Source organism: Primulina tabacum, chromosome 16 (assembly GCF_025594145.1).
Source record: "Primulina tabacum isolate GXHZ01 chromosome 16, ASM2559414v2, whole genome shotgun sequence".
Taxonomy (NCBI): Eukaryota; Viridiplantae; Streptophyta; class Magnoliopsida; order Lamiales; family Gesneriaceae; genus Primulina; species Primulina tabacum.
In genome coordinates, this window is record NC_134565.1 from 22400878 (window position 1) to 22419437 (window position 18560).

The following is an 18560-nucleotide window of genomic DNA, read 5'->3' on the forward strand; positions in this document are numbered from 1 at the left end:
AAAAATGATATTATATGCATATTTTTATAAGTGATGGAAATACGACATGTTGAAGGATGTGAAGGGATTGTGACTACTGAATATGTTGGAAATATCGTGAGGGTTATGGTCCCAGTGGGAGCCCGACGATAGTATTTCCTTGGATACGGATACGAATACGAATATGATGAATATGATTGGAGATGTCGTGAGGGGAGAAGGCCCCAGAGGGGAGCCCATTTATGGGAAAAGGCCCCAAAGGGAGCCCCGACGATCGTATTTCCAATGCCATGATATGTTAATACGTAGGCCAGGGACCAGTTGACCGGTGAGAGTGTTGCTGGTGTCCTCCGCCGTCCAGTACTGTGGTTTCTTTAGATGGATCCATCGCCCAATACGTTTAAGAATATGAGTCATAATCACGATCTGAATTCAACAAACACGAACATGAACATGAATACGAATATGAATATGGATACGAATATGGATATGCATATGAATATGAATACGAATATGAATATGAGTATGTTTATGTTTTTATTAAAATGTTTTTATGCATCATGAAAATATTTACGAAAATGTTTAAGTTTATGCATCTTCATGAAAACGATATTTTAAGTACAAATATTTTTCACCGTTATATGTTGACTGTATTACGTATTACTCGTTATAAAGATTATGGTGTGTTGAGTCTTTAGACTCACTAGGTGTGATGGATGCAGGTGGTATTGAGGGAGGACTTGATGAGTGATTTGACTGGACTGAAGGCGCACACAACCCGAGGACCAGCGCTTCTACTTTTTCCGCATTATGACTTTTGACTCATGCTTTACGATTAAAGATTTTTAAGTTTATTTATTTATGCATTTGAGAGATTTTTGAGAGGTTTAGCATGGGCTATTCTTTTCAAATTATTGCTTTTTAGGTTTGGTAAAATGTTTGACGATTTTATGCTTCAAAATATTTTCCTTTGGATTTTTAAATGGCAGTTGGATGTTTAATTTTAAAATGATGTCAAAAATATGTTATGGTTCGGCCGAATACTACGTGAGGTTTTAAAAAAAAATAAAATTCTAGTACATTTTAAGAAAACGAATAAGCAGACGTTTCACTGATTATGTTTATAAATTAGATAAAACATTGTATGGACTAAAACAAGCCCCAAGAGCATGGTACGACACGTTAACTAAATTTTTGCTTGAGCATGACTTCTCAATTGGAATGGTTGACAAACCCTTGTTTAAATTCTCAAAAGATGGTAACTTGCTTTTTGTACAAATATATGTGGACGCATAATATTCGGATTAACTAATCCTAAATTGTGTGAGAGATTCTCTAAGATAATGCCGGAAGAGTTTGAAATCAGCATGATGGGAGAACTAAACTTCTTTCTGGGGTTGCAAGTCAAGCAGTCAAAGAATGGTATCTTTATTAACCAAGACAAATATATAAAAGATATGCTGAAAAAGTTTGGAATGGAAAATTGCTCTCGAGCTACTACACCAATGAGCTCATCAATCAAACTGAACAAAGATGAAGGGGGAATCTCAGTGGACACAAAGATGTACAGAGGATTAATTGGTTCACTATTATATTAACCGCTAGCCGACCAGATATTATGTTTGATGTCTGTTTATGCGCATGATTTCAAGCAAATCTCATGCAATCTCATTTTATTACCGTTAAACGTATTCTTAAATATCTTATGGGCACTATGAATGTGGGACTTTGGTATCCAAAATATTCAAGTCTTCATCTTGTAGGATATTCAGACGCAGACTATGCCGGTTGCAAGATCAACAGGAAAAGTACAAGCGGTTCATGTCAGTTTTTGGGCGATAGACTGATATCGTGGTTTAGCCAGAAACAAATGTCCATCGCTACATCAACCGCTGAAGCGGAATACCTTGCGGTTGGAAGTTGCTGTGTTCAAATGTTATGGATACAACAGCAATTGAAAGAGTATGGCATTCAAGCTAATGAATCTCATATCTTCTGCGACAACACCAGTGCAATAGCAATCACATATAATCATGTTATGCACTCTCGGACAAAACACATTGACATAAGACATATTTCATCCTAGAACATGTCATGAAGAAAGAGATTCGGCTTGAATATGTTCACACGGATCAACAAACAGCTGATATATTAACGAAACCGTTACCAGAGGCTAAGTTTTCATATTTTAGAAATACGCTTGGTTTAATCGATTTATCTTGATACGATTTGTTTTTGTTGTTTGTAATGCAGAAATAAAATAGATAGACAACAGTAAAACATAAAGTTAGTTTCATTAATGAAGGCAGGAGCGTACAACAACTATTTCCTTCTTTACCGTCTTCCTCCAAAAAGCCGACCAGGTGGTCAGCCTCCAATGGAGGTGCGCATAAATTCTTCTGAGACTGCAATCCATCTCAGAGTCCTCTGCTCTTTTAAGAGCATGAGGAGGTAGGCACCTTCCTCAGAGAAGATGTCTAAAGCATCAGCAACGCGGAGGCGCCGTTGATACTTCTTCAGAGTTGCCACCTGATAGAGGTAATATTTACGTGTTTTAATACATTGTTTGAGTCTAGTTAGCATTGTTTTAAGTTATTTAGAGTCTACATTTTGTCTATTTCTTCTTATTTTATTACATTTGATCACCACTCACTTAAGTATGTTAATGTGCAGTAAAAATGAAAAAAAAAAATTGGAAGAGAAGGATGGGGACAGAAGATGTCGCGCTAGGGCGGTCAAACTTGACCGCCTCAGCGCGAAAGGCTGACGAAAAATAACAAAAGACCTCGCGCTTTGACCGCCCCAGCGCGAGAGGCTTCGGAAGGCACCAGTAGTACAGTACCTCGCGCTTTGACTGCCCTAGCATGAAGTAAAATTTGAAAGTTTTCTTTTTTTGGATTTTATTCAATTTGGAAGGTGGATGGCTAAAGGAGAAAACCTAGGCACGAAAATTAATTCATCATTCAGAAGCTACCACAAGCCTTGGAGAGGATTTCGCGCTTGGATTGAATATTTGAAGATTTCCGGACATCGTCTTTGCGTTTTTCGTCAAATCTAGTATTTCTAACTTAGTTTTTATATTTTAAAGATTGTTGTGTTTATTTCTACCATGAATTCTAGTAGCTAATTAAAATATATGTTGGGATTTAAGGGGATCCTACCCCGAACTCTAATTTAGTTAATTCATATTTCATTTGTTGGTTTATTCTTGATTGTGTTACTGTTTTTCATTGTGTTGTTAGAGCATAACTAACTTTAACAACGTTTTATATGGCAAGTGATTTCGAGAGAATAGCTTGTGATAGGAACGAGTAACATAATCCGTGGATCTACAATTTACATAGATCTATGAAATTAGATACGCGCCGATAGTTATAGTCCTAAGGATCGAAAACTAGGGGATTTCATAGATCGACATGCAATTCGCTCTTGATAAATAATTAAATACATTTAATTACTTCACTGAGTAGAATTAGTTTGGCATAGCTCGAGAGAGTGTGTTCAATTGAATAGGAAATCCTGTCAGAAGCGTAAATCACTGTCGAAAGAATTAAAAAATTAACGAGGGGTAGGTGAACTGAAATTCCCAAAATTTAATTCATTTCTCATTGAATTTTAAATCAAACATTCTAGATATTAAATCTCACTATTTAAGTCTTAAATCTTTTTAATTGCATATTTATTTAATGTTAGTAGTAATAATCAATCAATCAAATTTTCATTGCTAAAGATTTAATAACTGAAAATATTAATTTTCAGATACAGTCTTCAGTGGAACGATACTCGTACTCACGTACATTATACTATAACACGACATCGTGCACTTGAAATTAATTTTGAGCATACAAAACCATATTTTTATTGAGGATTCCATAGTGCAAGTTTTGCTCGATCACCACCCCTTTTGGGGTAGCAACAAGTCCTTCCCCTAGGGAGGACTGGAGTTCCTGGACCTTCGTCCAGGTTGACAACGTGCTCTCCAAGATGCTTTCCTCCATAGCAGCTTTCCGGGCCTCAACTATTGACCCCATGAACTCATCAGCTAGATCCAGCTGCCTTGAATTGCTTCCCTTATCCATCTTACTTTACCTGTGTTGTGTTTCAAGTGATTGTGTAGCTAACCATTCTACTTGAATTTATAGATGAAAACCATACAAAGAGTCGCCATCATTATGTCTGATACAATAATATGAAGAGTTCTCTGTGAAACTACCGCCGGTTCATCTCCCAAGAAAACTTTTTATGCACATGTTTAGGGGGAATATTGGTTTAGTCGATAAATTAATGGGCTTTTCAATCGTTTCTTCTCTAATCATATCATCCAACCGGTTCAGTTTTTATTTGGGGGCACGATATTTCCCCGTCATTTCGTAAAAATGGCTCAGACTCTTCGTCTGCCCTATTTAACGTGACGGTTATCTCCTTGAAATTTGAAATTAATTATTTTATCGCCGTCTAAAACTTTTCAAAAATTTAAAAAATCCCTCCAATGATAGTCCTCCACGTGGACTGTTATATGACTCTCTGAACCGAATATCCATGCTCAGATTTTGCATCGTCCTCGTGCTTACCTAGCTACTAACATAATAATTTTTTTGAGAAATAGTGTCTAAGCTCTTTTTACAGGTGTTTATTTCTCTTCTTCAAAACACATTTATGGCCGCCTCAATTGCTCAAAATACAGTTGCTATCAATTTTGCATCAGTACTTGCCATGACAAACAAGCCGATGCAAGTCATGTTTCACCCAGAAGATGCTTGCTGATTTGTTCAAACTACCGGTTGCTAGAATTACTGATTTCTTCACACTTTCAGAGGGCAATATTGAACTCTGGAGAAGCAATTTTTCCATTACCGAGTCTCAGATTTCTTCTCCAACATGTCAGAAACGCGATCTGAAGATCGAATTCAGACTGTTGGCTGACATTGTGGCAAAAGGTGTTCTTGCCAAGGCTGGTCCATATGACAAAATAACTTTGGAAAAATTTCTTGTCATGGCCAACATTTCACCAAATTTGCAGATCAACTGGTCTGATGTTCTGTTTAAGACACTGGTGGCTATGATAAAGAAAGAAAAGCAATCTCAAAGCTTTGCGGTTCAAATCTGCCATATGCTGATTGATGCAGGGGTTCAACCGGTAGATATGGCTGAAGTTTGAAAGACCAAGTTGTTCAATTGGCCAACGGTTGAAAAATTTATCAAGAAAAATCGATCAACTGATGAGGAGATAGTCTCCATCAAAACAGAGACTGGGGTAGAATTTTTGAAACAAAAGAAACAAGAGAAGATTGTTTCAACTCCCAAAGAAACCAAGAAGAAGCTGGTCCTAAAATCCAGCTCCGATGATGAATCCAGGGAAGACATTCATGTTTCCCAAGTCTTCAAGAAGAAACGGTCTGACAAGCCCAAACCAACAAAGATCAAGATGATTAAGCATCTCTCTGCACCATTGGTTCCTCCTTAAAATCCCTGAAATCCCCACCAAAAAGCTCAAAAGAATTCAAATTGTTGAATCGAACATTGAATCTTCCCTCTCTGGAGTTCCGATCCTCCATCCAACAGACAAGGGAAAGAATATTCTAATTGAAGAACCACTAAAGACCAACTCAATTCATACCGCCATTGTTCTAACCAGCAAACGTGTCAATGAAATCGTTCAGAAGAAAATGGAGATGTTTGATCATTGGGTTCAATTTCGAACGACCACAACATTTGACTCGTCAATTCAAACTGGTAAGATCAAAGTTGCTGCTAAACTTGAGTGGTTCATCTTAGAATGGACAGAAACATCTGAAATTCCAACTGATCTAGGTCGTCGTGATTTTCTAGAAATCCAGATGAAAGAAAGTTTTCTCCGAGCACTGATCAAATAAAGACGAAACAACTTCTTTCCTACTTGCCACACTGCAATAGATGACTCGGCTGTCATCTCCAAGCTTGAAATGGATGCCCTCTCGCTATCAATGATTGTTGCTCAAATGAGGCATGATCTTAAACTTCCAGTAGATGAAGCTTAGAGTAAGCATGACTCCAAACTCAAATTGCACGAAGAACTGAGCTTTGAAAAATTCAAAGTCCAACCCACAAATCAGACTCTCTGCACAGTAAAATCCCCAATAAAAATATGGTTTAGTAAGCTCGAAAATTAATCGCAAGTGCACGATGTCAAGTAATAGTATAATGTAAGTGAGTACGAGTATCGTTCCACTGAGGACTATATTTAACAATTATTCTTTTCAGTTATGAGATCTTTAGCAACGAAAATTTGATTGAGTGATTAATACTACTATGCTCAAAGAAAGATGTAAATAAAATGCTTTAATAAGTAATGAATGAGAATTAATATCTAAAATGTTGAGTAAAATTCAATGAGAAATGAATTTGTTGGGAATTTCGGTTCACCTACCCCTCGTTAATTAATTAATTCGTTCGATAGTGATTATATGCTTCCGACAGGATTTCCTTTACAATTGAACACACTCTCTCGAGCTATGCCAAACTAATTCGACTCAATGAAGTAATTAAATGTCTTTAGTTATTTATCAAGAGTGAATCGCATGTCGATTTATGAAATCCCCTAGTTTTCGACCCTAAGGACTATGACTATCGGCGCGCATCCAATTTCATATGTCTATGTAAATTGTAGATCCACGGATTATACTACTCGTTCCTATCACAAGTTATTCTCTCGAACTCACTCGCAATATAAAAACGTTGTTAAAGTTAGCTACGCTCTAACAACACGAAGAAAAACAATAGTATAATCAAGAATTACACAACAATCGAATAAAAATTAATTCAAATCAAAGTTTGGGGTAGGCTCTCCTTAAATCCCAACAAATATTAAAGTTTAGCTACTAGAATTCATGATTGAAATCAACAAAATTAAGTTCAAGTGACAAAAACTAAATAAGAAATACTAGAAGTGACGAAAAACACGAAGAGCGATGACCGGAAATCTTCAAATCTTCAATCGAAGCGCCAGAGGCTCTCCAAAGCTTCTGGTGGCTGAATAATGGAGTCTGAATAATCCCTAATTCGTGCCTCCCTCCTTTCCATATCTTCCCTTCTCCAAGATAAGGATAAAAGATCGGACAAGAAATCTTGCCAAAATTAGGTAGCGCTCGGGCGGTAGAAAACTACCGCTCGAGCGCCACACTCTCTGTAGAATGCCTGGAGTATGCGACTTCTGGCCCTCGGGCGGTAAGAAAAGTACAGGTCGAGCGCCAATCTTCTGTAATTTCTTCCTTGTGGATCACTTCTCGCGCTCGGGCGGTAGAATTTCACTACCCGAGCGCCACATCTTCTGTCCGTCTCTTCAGCAACTCGCTTCTCGCGCCCGAGCGGTTGAAAATTACCGCTCGGGCGCCAACCTTTCTGTACACAATCTTGTTGGCTTAGCACTTGGCTCCGAGTTCCAGTTTTTCCGGCCATTTTTCCTGCAAATTCGTCACATCCAAGTGAGACACGATCACATGCAAATGTTTACTCTAAAATGAACAAAATGTAAACGAAATGTACGCATGCACAACGCAAACACACACAAACTAATGTAATAAAGCACGTAAAAATCACACATATCAACTCCCTCATACTAACCTTTTGCTTGCCCTCAAGTAAAATAGGTTATAGACCACAATCAAAAAACGAAACAAACACAAAAGGGAGGGTACTGAAATAACTAAAATGATGGTGAAGTAGCGAACTGGTATCTCCTGCCTCAGCGGGTTTTTGAACCACATCCACTTAGTCAAATCACAACATATATTACTGCCCCTTCAAAACATTGCACAACATTTGTTCTTTTCCAACAGAGTGTGGTTGTGTGTGCCGTGGATTTTTCTAGCTTGTGTTTCAGACAGTTTTATTCGCAAATCATGTGGGTTGCCAAATAGACAAGTCAACGCAAGTTTCGCTCTACTGAGTTCTGTTTCTATTTGGGACCGACCAGTAAACACATAAAGTGGTAGAATTTCATGGTAAAACATCAAAAGGCATGGGGTCAATAGTTATAACTGCTCAACTGGCATAGGGAGATTGGGAGTACGTAGATCATTTTCACTATGCCCTTCTCAGAAATTTTCTCTGACATTCCTCTACGCCTTACATCTCCTTCTTTTTAGCCTTTGGGATAGGATTTCATTCCTTTTCGGCTCCCCCACACCTTACATCCCCTTTATTATTCCAATTTTTTTTTTCTTTTTTGGTGCATAGTTTTCTCATACGTACTCCCTAGGCTTTGGTATATGTTTATTTATCTGGCCTAAGGATGAATTTTCAGGTCTTATGCACGATTGGAAGGAGGATGTTTGATACGTACTCTTGATTTGCTACTCGAATTCATGCTACTGGTTAGTCCCTCATGTCAACAGACATTCATTCAAGTTCAACTCGCATCTAATGTTTCTCCGGTTCCCCTCACAGATTGTTTTGAACTAAACTGTCATCGACACCACTATTAAAATCCACTATGTGTGCATAACCAAAATTCAATATACTTGGGGATTCACACATAGTGATAAGACTAAATAACATGCAGTTCATTCATCCCACAATCATCATCGGCTACCAATTTACTAGTTTCACCATCACTGACACTCATGCAAGACAAATACGAACACAAACAAATAAGAAGACGTACGACGACCCCCTCATACTAGACGTGTGCAATGTCCCCATTGCACAAAAGACTCAAAACACAGAAATGCAAACACAAATGCAGACTCGTAAACATGAAAGCTAAAAACATGTTAGACTGAAACAACGATAAGAAAGAAAACAGAAAGCGGTAAAGAAATAAAAGTGCAAAGAAGGGGAAACAGTAAACTCCCCTGGTCAAGACTCGTCGTCGTCGTGCTCAGGTGGTGGCACTCCGGAAGCGTCCCCCTGCTGCTGGTAGTCGTACTGAAAATGGAACGGGGGAGGGGGTAGCATAGTCGGTGGGAAGGTGCCTGGGTCAATGCCCCCGTGTATAAGCAAAGTGCGCATCATGGAGTCCATTTGAGCTGCATGGTCAATGAGGTACGAGTTGATCTAATTTTGATGCGTTATGAAGGCGAGGGTTTCATCGATTTTTTCATTTTGGGGTCGCCTCCGGGGTTGTGATGGCAGATGTGGGATGGCAGTGCTAGATCCACCGGCTTCCTCCGCCCGAGTGGGGAAATCTGCCCGTCGCTTCGCCCTTTTTCGTTGTTCATCCTCCTGACAAATTGGCTTCATCGGTTGAAGCCACTCCTCGTCGTCTCGGAAATGTACCCCAGCCGTGCACACAGTTCGGATATGATCGTCGGAAAGAACAGACCAATGTGGCTGTTGTGAGCACTCAACATGATCTGAGAAGTTATTAGTTTGCCCACATTGATGTCGTATCCTTGGGTCAAGGCGAAAAGTAGTCACCGCACGTTCCTTTTGCACCTCGCTCTTTTGCGAGACTGGCATCATCCGTCGGGCCACAAACAAATACCACAGGGCAACTTCAGCTTTCAAGTATTTCTCATCAAAACAGCTTGGTGCTCCGCCCACGGTTTCCACATCGCACCCGGGTGGCAAAGAGTCTCGATAATCAAGTTGTAGTTGGGATCAACCACCAACGCCTGGAAATTACAGTCATCGACCTCGGCCATTTCTAAGAGAGCGTTAATCGTGGCAGAATCAAACGGCACAAACCGTCCTCTAACAAATGCCCTACTATTAGTTCGTTCAACGGCATTAGCGTAGAATTCCCTAACCACAGACACCACAGCCGCCTTAGGTTGCTCGCTAAATTTTTCCCATCCTCTTCTTTCCAACTCCACAAGAGGTGGCATGTATCTATCCTCAAAGGTACGACGAAATCCCCTCTCAGGAATGGGGTTTCTGTGAATCTTTGCATGATCATATCTATTCCGAGCCGCCTCACTTACAAAGCGTGTTCTATCAAACGAAGAAGAGGAAGAGGAAGAACCGGGGTTACCTCTTTGTTTCTTGGGAGCCATGGTGGTTGAAGATGGAGATGGTGACCGGAGTTGTAGAGGGAAAAATTGCCTGATTTGCAAGGAGGAGTGCACCCTCGTACCCAAGTCTTGATCTTAAGAGAAGTTTCCTGCAAGAAATTTGAGAGGGGCGAAAGAGAGAGTGAGGGATTTGAAGAAATTTCGTGCATAATGAAAGAGGGGAAAGGGGTTTTCTCTTTTTAACGCAGTTGCGCTCGAGCGGTAGAAAACTACCGCTCGAGCGCCAGCCTCTCTGGAGTTTTCTTCCCGAGGCAAGCGTTCGCGCTCGGGCGGTATAAAATTATTGCTCGAGCGCCAGCCTTTCTGGCCAAAATCGTTTAAAATTTTTTTTTTATTTTTTTAATTTTTTTAATTAAATGAAAATGAAACAACAGCAAAGGAAAATAAGTAAATTGACACGAAAGAAAAATTAAGTCAAATGCAAGAGAAGGGAAAGAAAAGTAAGTTCTCAATTTACAGTCGAGAGCTAGACTGTCGGCCGGTCTTAGTTCGAATTGTCTTGGAACCGGGTGATTCCAAGTTGTGGCTCAACGGTGCCACCCATGTAGTGCTTCAGGCGCTGGGCATTGACCGTAAATGTTCCATCCTTTCCATCTTTCAATTATACAGCTCCCGATGGGTATACTTTCGAAATCACGAATGGACCGGACCATCGTGACTTCAGTTTTCCTGGAAACATTCTCAACCGGGAGTTATAGAGCAGGACATTTTCTCCTTCTTGGAATTCCCTTTCGATGATTCGCCTGTCATGAGCCCTCTTTGTCTTTTCTTTGTAGGACAGTGCGAGATCATATGCCAGATTTCGGAATTCCTCCAACTGATCTAGTTGAAGCAAACGTCGTTCACCTGCATCAGTAAAGTTAAAGTTTAGTGCTTTTGTTGCCCAATATGTCCGATGCTCTAACTCTACAGATAAGTGACATGCTTTACCAAACAATAATCTGTACGGTGTTGTGCCTATAGGTGTTTTGAAAGCAGTCCTATATGCCCAAAGAGCATCATCTAACCTCATCGACCAATCCTTCCTACTGACACCCACCACTTTTTCCAGAATTCGCTTGATTTCTCGATTAGACACCTCAACTTGACCACTTGTCTGGGGGTGATAAGGGGTAGAGATCTTATGTGTGACACCGTACTTGCTCAATAGTTTTTCAAATAGTTTGTTGCAAAAATGAGTGCCCCCATCACTGATGATTGCTCGTGGTGTTCCGAATCTGTTAAAAATATTTTTCTTTAAAAATTTTAAGACCACCTGAGCATCATTAGTGGCGAATGCTTCTGCCTCTACCTCTACCCACTTAGACACATAGTCAACCGCAACCAAAATATATTTTTTCATGAACGAACAGGGAAACGGTCCCATGAAATCTATTCCCCATACATCAAAAACCTCACACTCAAGAATATTATTCAATGGCATTTCATGACGGTTAGAAATGTTAACTGTCCGTTGGCATCTATCACATGCGAGCACATAATAACGAGCATCTTTAAAAAGGGATGGCTAATAAAAACCACATTCAAGTACCTTAGACGCCGTCCTTGTTGGTCCAAAATGACCACCTACCTCACGATCATGACAGTGATTGAGAATTTGACCGAACTCTTCCTCTGCAACACACCTTCTTATCATAGAATCTGCACAAGTTTTGAACAAAAACGGTTCCTCCCAAAAATAATATTTCACGTCCGAAAAAAATTTCTTTCTTTGGTGAAAAGTTAAATTTGGGGGAGGTGAGCCAGTAACAAGAAAATTTGCAAAATTTGCATACCATGGACAATTTTTCACCTCAAACAGTTGCTCATCAGGAAACCAATCATTAATAGCATCATTCACACAATCATCACTGATGAATTCTAACCTAGACAAGTGATCCGCAACCACATTCTCAACACCTTTCTTATCTTTGATTTCTAAGTCAAACTCTTGTAAAAGTAAGATCCACCGAAGTAAGCGTGGTTTTGCATCTTTTTTAGCAAGTTAGTATTTTAGTGCAGAGTGGTCTGTGTAAATAATGACTTTTGACAAAACAAGATATGCATGAAATTTGTCAAGCGTAAATACTACTGCAAGTAATTCCTTTTCAGTTGTTCCATAATTCAATTGAGCCTCATCTAAGGTCTTACTTGCGTAGTAAATTGTATGAAATACCTAGTTTTGTCGCTGGCCAAGCACAGCTCCCACCGTAGTGTCACTGGCGTCGCACATGATCTCGAAAGGTAGATCCCAATCTGGTGCCACCAAGACAGGAGCCGTCACCAAGCGCTCCTTCAAATCCTCGTATGCCTGTAAACAGTCAGAATGAAAATCAAATGGCACATCTTTCATAAGTAGGGAAGATAGAGGTTTTGCAATTTTAGAAAAATCTTTGATAAAACGCCGATAAAAGCCGGCGTGGCCTAGAAAACTTCTAACTCCCTTTACTGAGGCTGGTGTTGGTAGGTTCTTTATTACTTCAATTTTAGCTTTGTCCACCTCAATTCCTTTTTCCGAAACCTTGTGCCCTAAAACAATTCCCTCTTGTACCATGAAATGGCACTTTTCCCAATTGAGCACCAAGTTCGTCTCCTCGCATTTTCTCAACACGGATCTCAAATTCTGCAAACACTCATCAAACGTTGCACCAAAGATAGAAAAATCATCCATAAATATTTCAAGAAAGGTTTCAATCATATCATGAATATAGCAGTCATACAGCGCTGAAATGTAGCAGGTGCATTACAAAGACCAAAAGGCATACGGCGAAAAGCAAAAGTGCCATAAGGACAAGTGAAAGTTGTTTTCTCTTGGTCCTCAGGTGCAATAGTGATTTGATTATACCCCGAATACCCATCTAGAAAACAATAAAATTCATGCCCCGCTAATCTCTCCAACATTCGATCAATAAAGGGAAGGGGGAAATGGTCCTTACGGGTGGCATCATTCAGTTTCCTATAGTCAATGCACACTCTCCACCCCGTAACAGTTCTTGTGGGAATAAGTTCATTCTTTTCATTGGTGATCACCGTAATCCCTCCTTTCTTAGGCACACATTGAACCGGACTTACCCACGCACTATCGGAAATGGGGTAAATAATACCTGAATCGAGAAGTTTAATAGTTTCAGCCTTCACTACCTCTTGCATCTTTGGATTTAGTCGTCTTTGAGGTTGCACGAGAGGTGAGTACTTTTCTTCCATCAAGATTTTATGCATGCATATCGATGGACTGATTCCCTTTATGTCTGCCACCTTCCAGGCGAATGCTCTTTTGTGCTCCTTGAGAACTTGCAACAATTTTTCCTCCATAGCATCTGTCAAAGCAGCAGAAATAATGATAGGCAAAGTGTTATTCTTACCTAGAAATATGTACTTCAGGTGCGGAGGTAAGGGTTTGAGTTCAAGCGTCGGTGGTTCCTCGATGCTTGACTTTGGAGGGGTCAAATCTCTGCGCTCTCCCAGATCTTCCAGTCTCATCCTCATCGGCCTTCTCCATGGAGGGTTGGCATTGAAGTATGCTACTATTTTAGCTTTTTCTTTGTCTAAGTCGTCATCCTCCAATTCAGTTGTGAGGGTGGCTTCCAAAGGGTCCCCAAGAGCATCCTGCACATAGTCAGAAACGAGAGCATCAACAGCATCAATTCTATAACAACTATCAGAGTGCAGTGTGTGCTTAAGTGCATTAAAAACATCAAAAGTGATCTCTTCCTCGCCCACTCTTAATCTCAACTTCCCTTCTTAAACATCAATCAGGGCCTTGTCAGTCGCAAGGAATGGTCTCCCAAGAATCAAGGGCATCTCTATGTCTTCCTCCATGTCAAGTACCACAAAATCCACAGGGAAAATAAATTTGTCCACTTTCACTAGTACATCCTCAATCACTCCGCGGGGGTACTTGACAGATCTGTCAGCTAGTTGTAAGGACATCCGCGTCGGCTTAGGTTCTCCCAATCCAAGTTTCCTAAACACAGAAAGAGGCATCAGGTTAATACTTGCACCAAGATCACATAACGCTTTATGAAAAACAAAATCTCCAATTGTGCAAGGAATAGAGAAACTCCCTGGATCCTTAAGTTTCGGTGGGATCTTGTTTTGCACCAAAGCAGAACAATTTTCAGTAAGACTCACTGTCATGTAATCCTCCAACTTCCTCTTATTCGCTAATATATCTTTCAAAAACTTAGCATAACTAGGCATTTGCATCAAGGCATCGGCAAAAGGAATATTGATATGCAATTTTTTGAATATCTCAAGAAACTTACCGAATTGTGCATCTAGTCTTGCTTTTTTCAGTGCTGCAGGAAAAGGTGGGGGAATAACAATTTTAGGTTGTGCAGTGGGTGATGGTGTAGAGTTAGAGGACTTACCTTTGGATGTTTCAGGGTGTTCATCCGATTTTTGAGTTCTCTCTTTTTCTCTTGACTCTAAAACTTTTCCACTCTTCAACTCGATGGCCTTCACTTGCTCTTTTGGATTTGTCTCTGTGTTACTTGGCAAGGTGCCCGGCTCTCTGTTTGTGATCATTTTTGCCAACTGCCCAATTTGATTCTCAAGCACCTTTATCGATGCATCCTGATTCTGTAGTCTAGTCTCGGTAGACGAGATGAACTTAGACATCATCTGCTCCAAATTGGACTTCTCTTCTCTAGGAGGATCGGACCTGTACATCAGTTGTTTCCCATATGATTGTCCTCCTTGTGGTCTATTCTGGCTGTTTTGACCACCCCAGGAGAAGTTTGGGTGTTGCCTCCACCCCGGATTGTATGTGTTCGAATACGGGTCATTCCTTGGGCGGTTTTGGACCCCTACTTGATTTATTGGTGCCCCTTCTTGCACATAAAATGGATTGTCATCTTGACAGTCCTTTGCATAGTGTTCTCCTCCACACTTGTCACAGAATATCTCTTGAAGACGCATCGCCGTGCCACCCACATTCAAGCTGTCTAGTTTCCTGTTTAAAGCATCAAGTTGTGCAGTAATAGCAGAAAAATCAGTTACCTGGTGAACTCCTGCACTCTTCCGCTGGTTGTTTCTTTCAGATTGAGGGTGATAGCTGCTAGCAGCCATCTCCTCTAAGAATTCATATCCTTCCTCCGCGGTTTTTCTCAACAGGTTTCCACAAGCAGCAGCATCTATCATAGTACGGTTAGGAGTAAGCAAACCATAATAAAATGTTTGAACGACTAACCCAAGTGGTAACTCGTGATGTGGGCATCTTCGTAGTAGATCCTTGAAGCATTCCCATGCCTCATATAAAGATTCCTGATCGAATTGAGTAAATGATGTAATGTCTGCCCGCAGCTTCATGGTCTTGGAGGGAGGGAAGTATTTGATGAGAAATTCTTTCGCCATGTCCTCCCATGTAGCGATCGAACCTACAGGCAAACAATTTAACCACGCTTTAGCTTTATCACGTAAGGAGAAAGGAAATAAACGCAACCTAACAGCATCATTAGAAACTCCATTGAATTTAAAAGTATCGCCAATTTCAAGAAAATCCGTGATGTGCGTGTTTGGGTCATCTACTGCAGTTCCTCCAAATTGGACTGTGTTCTGAATCATCTGGATTATGGCTGGCTTGATTTCAAAGTGATTTTCCCGCACAATAGGCCTCACAATGCTAGGGCGTGCACCCTCCAAAGAAGGTTGGGCATATTCCAGCATTGGTATGCGCCGCGGTATCTCCACATGTCTATCTTCACGACGTTCCTCCTCTTGATCATTCAACTGCCTCTCCATCAGTACCTTTCGTCTCTGTTGCTGTCTTCTCCTGCGGAAAGTTCTTTCGATTTCAGGATCAAACTCAAGCTCCACGTCAAGTGACTTTGGCATGCACTAGACAAGATATCTGGAATAAAATATGGAGTGTTAGCTAAAGAAAAATAAAATAACGCTAAATAAAATGACTAAAAATAAAATTGTAGATTAACAGTCCCCGGCAACGGCGCCAAAAACTTGATCGAGCAAAACTTGCACAGTAAAATCCCCAATAAAAATATGGTTTTGTAAGCTCGAAAATTAATCGCAAGTGCACGATGTCAAGTAATAGTATAATGTAAGTGAGTACGAGTATCGTTCCACTGAGGACTGTATTTAACAATTATTCTTTTCAGTTATGAGATCTTTAGCAACGAAAATTTGATTGAGTGATTAATACTACTATGCTCAAAGAAAGATGTAAATAAAATGCTTTAATAAGTAATGAATGAGATTTAATATCTAAAATGTTGAGTAAAATTCAATGAGAAATGAATTTGTTGGGAATTTCGGTTCACCTACCCCTCGTTAATTAATTAATTCGTTCGATAGTGATTATATGCTTCTGACAGAATTTCATTTACAATTGAACACACTCTCTCGAGCTATGCCAAACTAATTCGACTCAATGAAGTAATTAAATGTCTTTAGTTATTTATCAAGAGTGAATCGCATGTCGATTTATGAAATCCCCTAGTTTTCGACCCTAAGGACTATGACTATCGGCGCGTATCCAATTTCATATGTCTATGTAAATTGTAGATCTACGGATTATACTACTCGTTCCTATCACAAGTTATTCTCTCGAACTCACTCGCAATATAAAAACGTTGTTAAAGTTAGATACGCTCTAACAACACAAAGAAAAACAATAGTATAATCAAGAATTACGCAACAATCGAATAAAAATTAATTCAAATCAAAGTTTGGGGTAGGCTCTCCTTAAATCCCAACAAATATTAAAGTTTAGCTACTAGAATTCATGATTGAAATCAACAAAATTAAGTTCAAGTGACAAAAACTAAATAAGAAATACTAGAAGTGACGAAAAACACGAAGAGTGATGCCCGGAAATCTTCAAATCTTCAATCCAAGCGCCAGAGGCTCTCCAAAGCTTCTGGTGGCTGAATAATGGAGTCTGAATAATCCCTAATTCGTGCCTCCCTCCTTTCCATATCTTCCCTTCTCCAAAATAAGGTAAAAGATCGGACAAGAAATCTTGCCAAATTTAGGTGGCGCTCGGGCGGTAAAAAAGTACCGCTCGAGCGCCACACTCTCTGTAGAATGCCTTGAGTATGCGACTTCTGGCGCTCGGGCGGTAGAAAGGTACCGCTCGAGCGCCAATCTTCTGTAATTTCTTCCTTGTGGATCACTTTTCGCGCTCGGGCGATAGAATTTCACCGCCCGAGCGCCACATCTTCTGTCCGTCTCTTCAGCAACTCGCTTCTCGCGCCCGAGCGGTAGAAAATTACCGCTCGGGCGCCAACCTTTCTGTACACAATCTTGTTGGCTTAGCACTTGGCTCCGAGTTCCGTTTTTCCGGCCATTTTTCCTGCAAATTCGTCACATCCAAGTGAGACACGATCACATGCAAATGTTTACTCTAAAATGAACAAAATGTAAACGAAATGTACGCATGCACAATGCAAACACACACAAACTAATGTAATAAAGCACGTAAAAATCACACATATCACTCTCCCATCTTCATCTTCTGGTGAGCTTACTAAATCTACCTCGTCAGAGGTCTCTATTGAAACTGCTTTAATAAGGAATGAGGAAAACACACTACCGTCTTATGAAATGCTTATGTCAGAGGATATTCCCATTGCTGAACAACCTTGCCATCAAGATGCTCCAGACCTCCTGCTTGTTTCGCACACAATCTCTCACACTAATGCATTTGCTCAACCGCCTCCGATTGACCCCTCGGAAACTCAAACTCTTTCTGTTGACGAGGTAGTAAAATTCTTATCTGATTTTGATGAAGCTGCAACATATAAAGAAAAATTGGTTTCCCCAAAAGCTCAGTTCATTGATGATCCTCATCAAGCCGCTATCCAAGAATCGCGAATGTCCTCTCCCAAAGATCTACAGAAAGACGAGGTGACCAATACGTCCATGCCTCCACAATCTCCTCTATTTAATGCTCCATCAAAAGAACCAGATGCACAAGCAGCCACAGACACTAAACCTTCTTCTTCGACTGATGATATTGAGAAAATCATTGAAATCATAACAGCTGAACTCCATGCACTGAGCCGTCAAAAACTGCTGGTAAAGCATCTTCCTCTCAACTGCTCTCTTTTAAAACCAGGTTACTCTCTGATCGAACAGAACCTGAAGAAGAAGAATTCGTGGAAGAAAACTGCCAACAAGAGATTCTGACCCGACTTATCACTATGGTTCAATCCATTCTTGCTCTTAACCGCAAGCATTTTGACCTAAAGGAGGCTTTTCAATTAATGAAGTATGATCTATGCAAAGATTTTTCTGCCATGAAAAATAGTGTTTCCCTCTGGCAGGACAAGCATAATTCTACGCACATCAACATGTGACTTGGGCTCTCGGAAAAAATAACTCATCTTCAAGCAAATGTTGAACGGCGCATCGATGCCCAAGGTGTACAGCTTGCTGAAATTATGGATTTTCTTGTTCATGGTGATGTCAAAAAAAGGGAAAGAGATCGGCAAAAAGTTATTCAACAAGCAGAATTATCAGTGATGAAAGAGTTGGCCAAAGCAGAGCAAATCTCAGGTCAAAAGTAACATTAAATTGTTGTATCAATTCAAGTTGTTTCTTTTGCTTTAAAGATTGTAATTTTATTCACTTAATGAAATACAATGATCT

At 40.1% G+C, this 18560-nt stretch overlaps 1 protein-coding gene and 1 non-coding gene across 2 annotated transcripts; one reads left to right on the forward strand and one right to left on the reverse strand.

Moving 5' to 3' along the window:
* Window positions 1-12126: 12126 nt before the first annotated feature.
* LOC142528407 (uncharacterized) lies at window positions 12127-15305 on the reverse strand. The gene is made up of 4 exons (XM_075633452.1): window positions 14444-15305; window positions 13698-13966; window positions 13206-13556; window positions 12127-12573 (listed from the first exon to the last, which is right to left on the reverse strand). Exons 1-4 carry the CDS (start codon window positions 15303-15305, stop codon window positions 12127-12129), a joined length of 1929 nt encoding a protein of 642 aa, XP_075489567.1.
* On the forward strand, window positions 15151-15256 carry LOC142530237 (small nucleolar RNA R71). Its single transcript, XR_012816078.1, has one exon. It is a non-coding gene; the product is annotated as a small nucleolar RNA R71 (small nucleolar RNA).
* Window positions 15306-18560: the final 3255 nt, after the last annotated feature.

Excerpts from the sequence above, each read along its gene's own strand:
- LOC142528407 (XM_075633452.1), bottom strand. The coding sequence starts at position 15,305 with ATGGCGAAAGAATTTCTCATCAAATACTTCCCTCCCTCCAAGACCATG. Across the intron at positions 13,967-14,443 it reads AGAGCCGGGCACCTTGCCAA|CGTTATGTGATCTTGGTGCA; the intron begins GTAACACAGAGA and ends TTTTTCATAAAG. Across the intron at positions 13,557-13,697 it reads CTGACAAGGCCCTGATTGAT|GATGCTCTTGGGGACCCTTT; the intron begins GTTTAAGAAGGG and ends GACTATGTGCAG.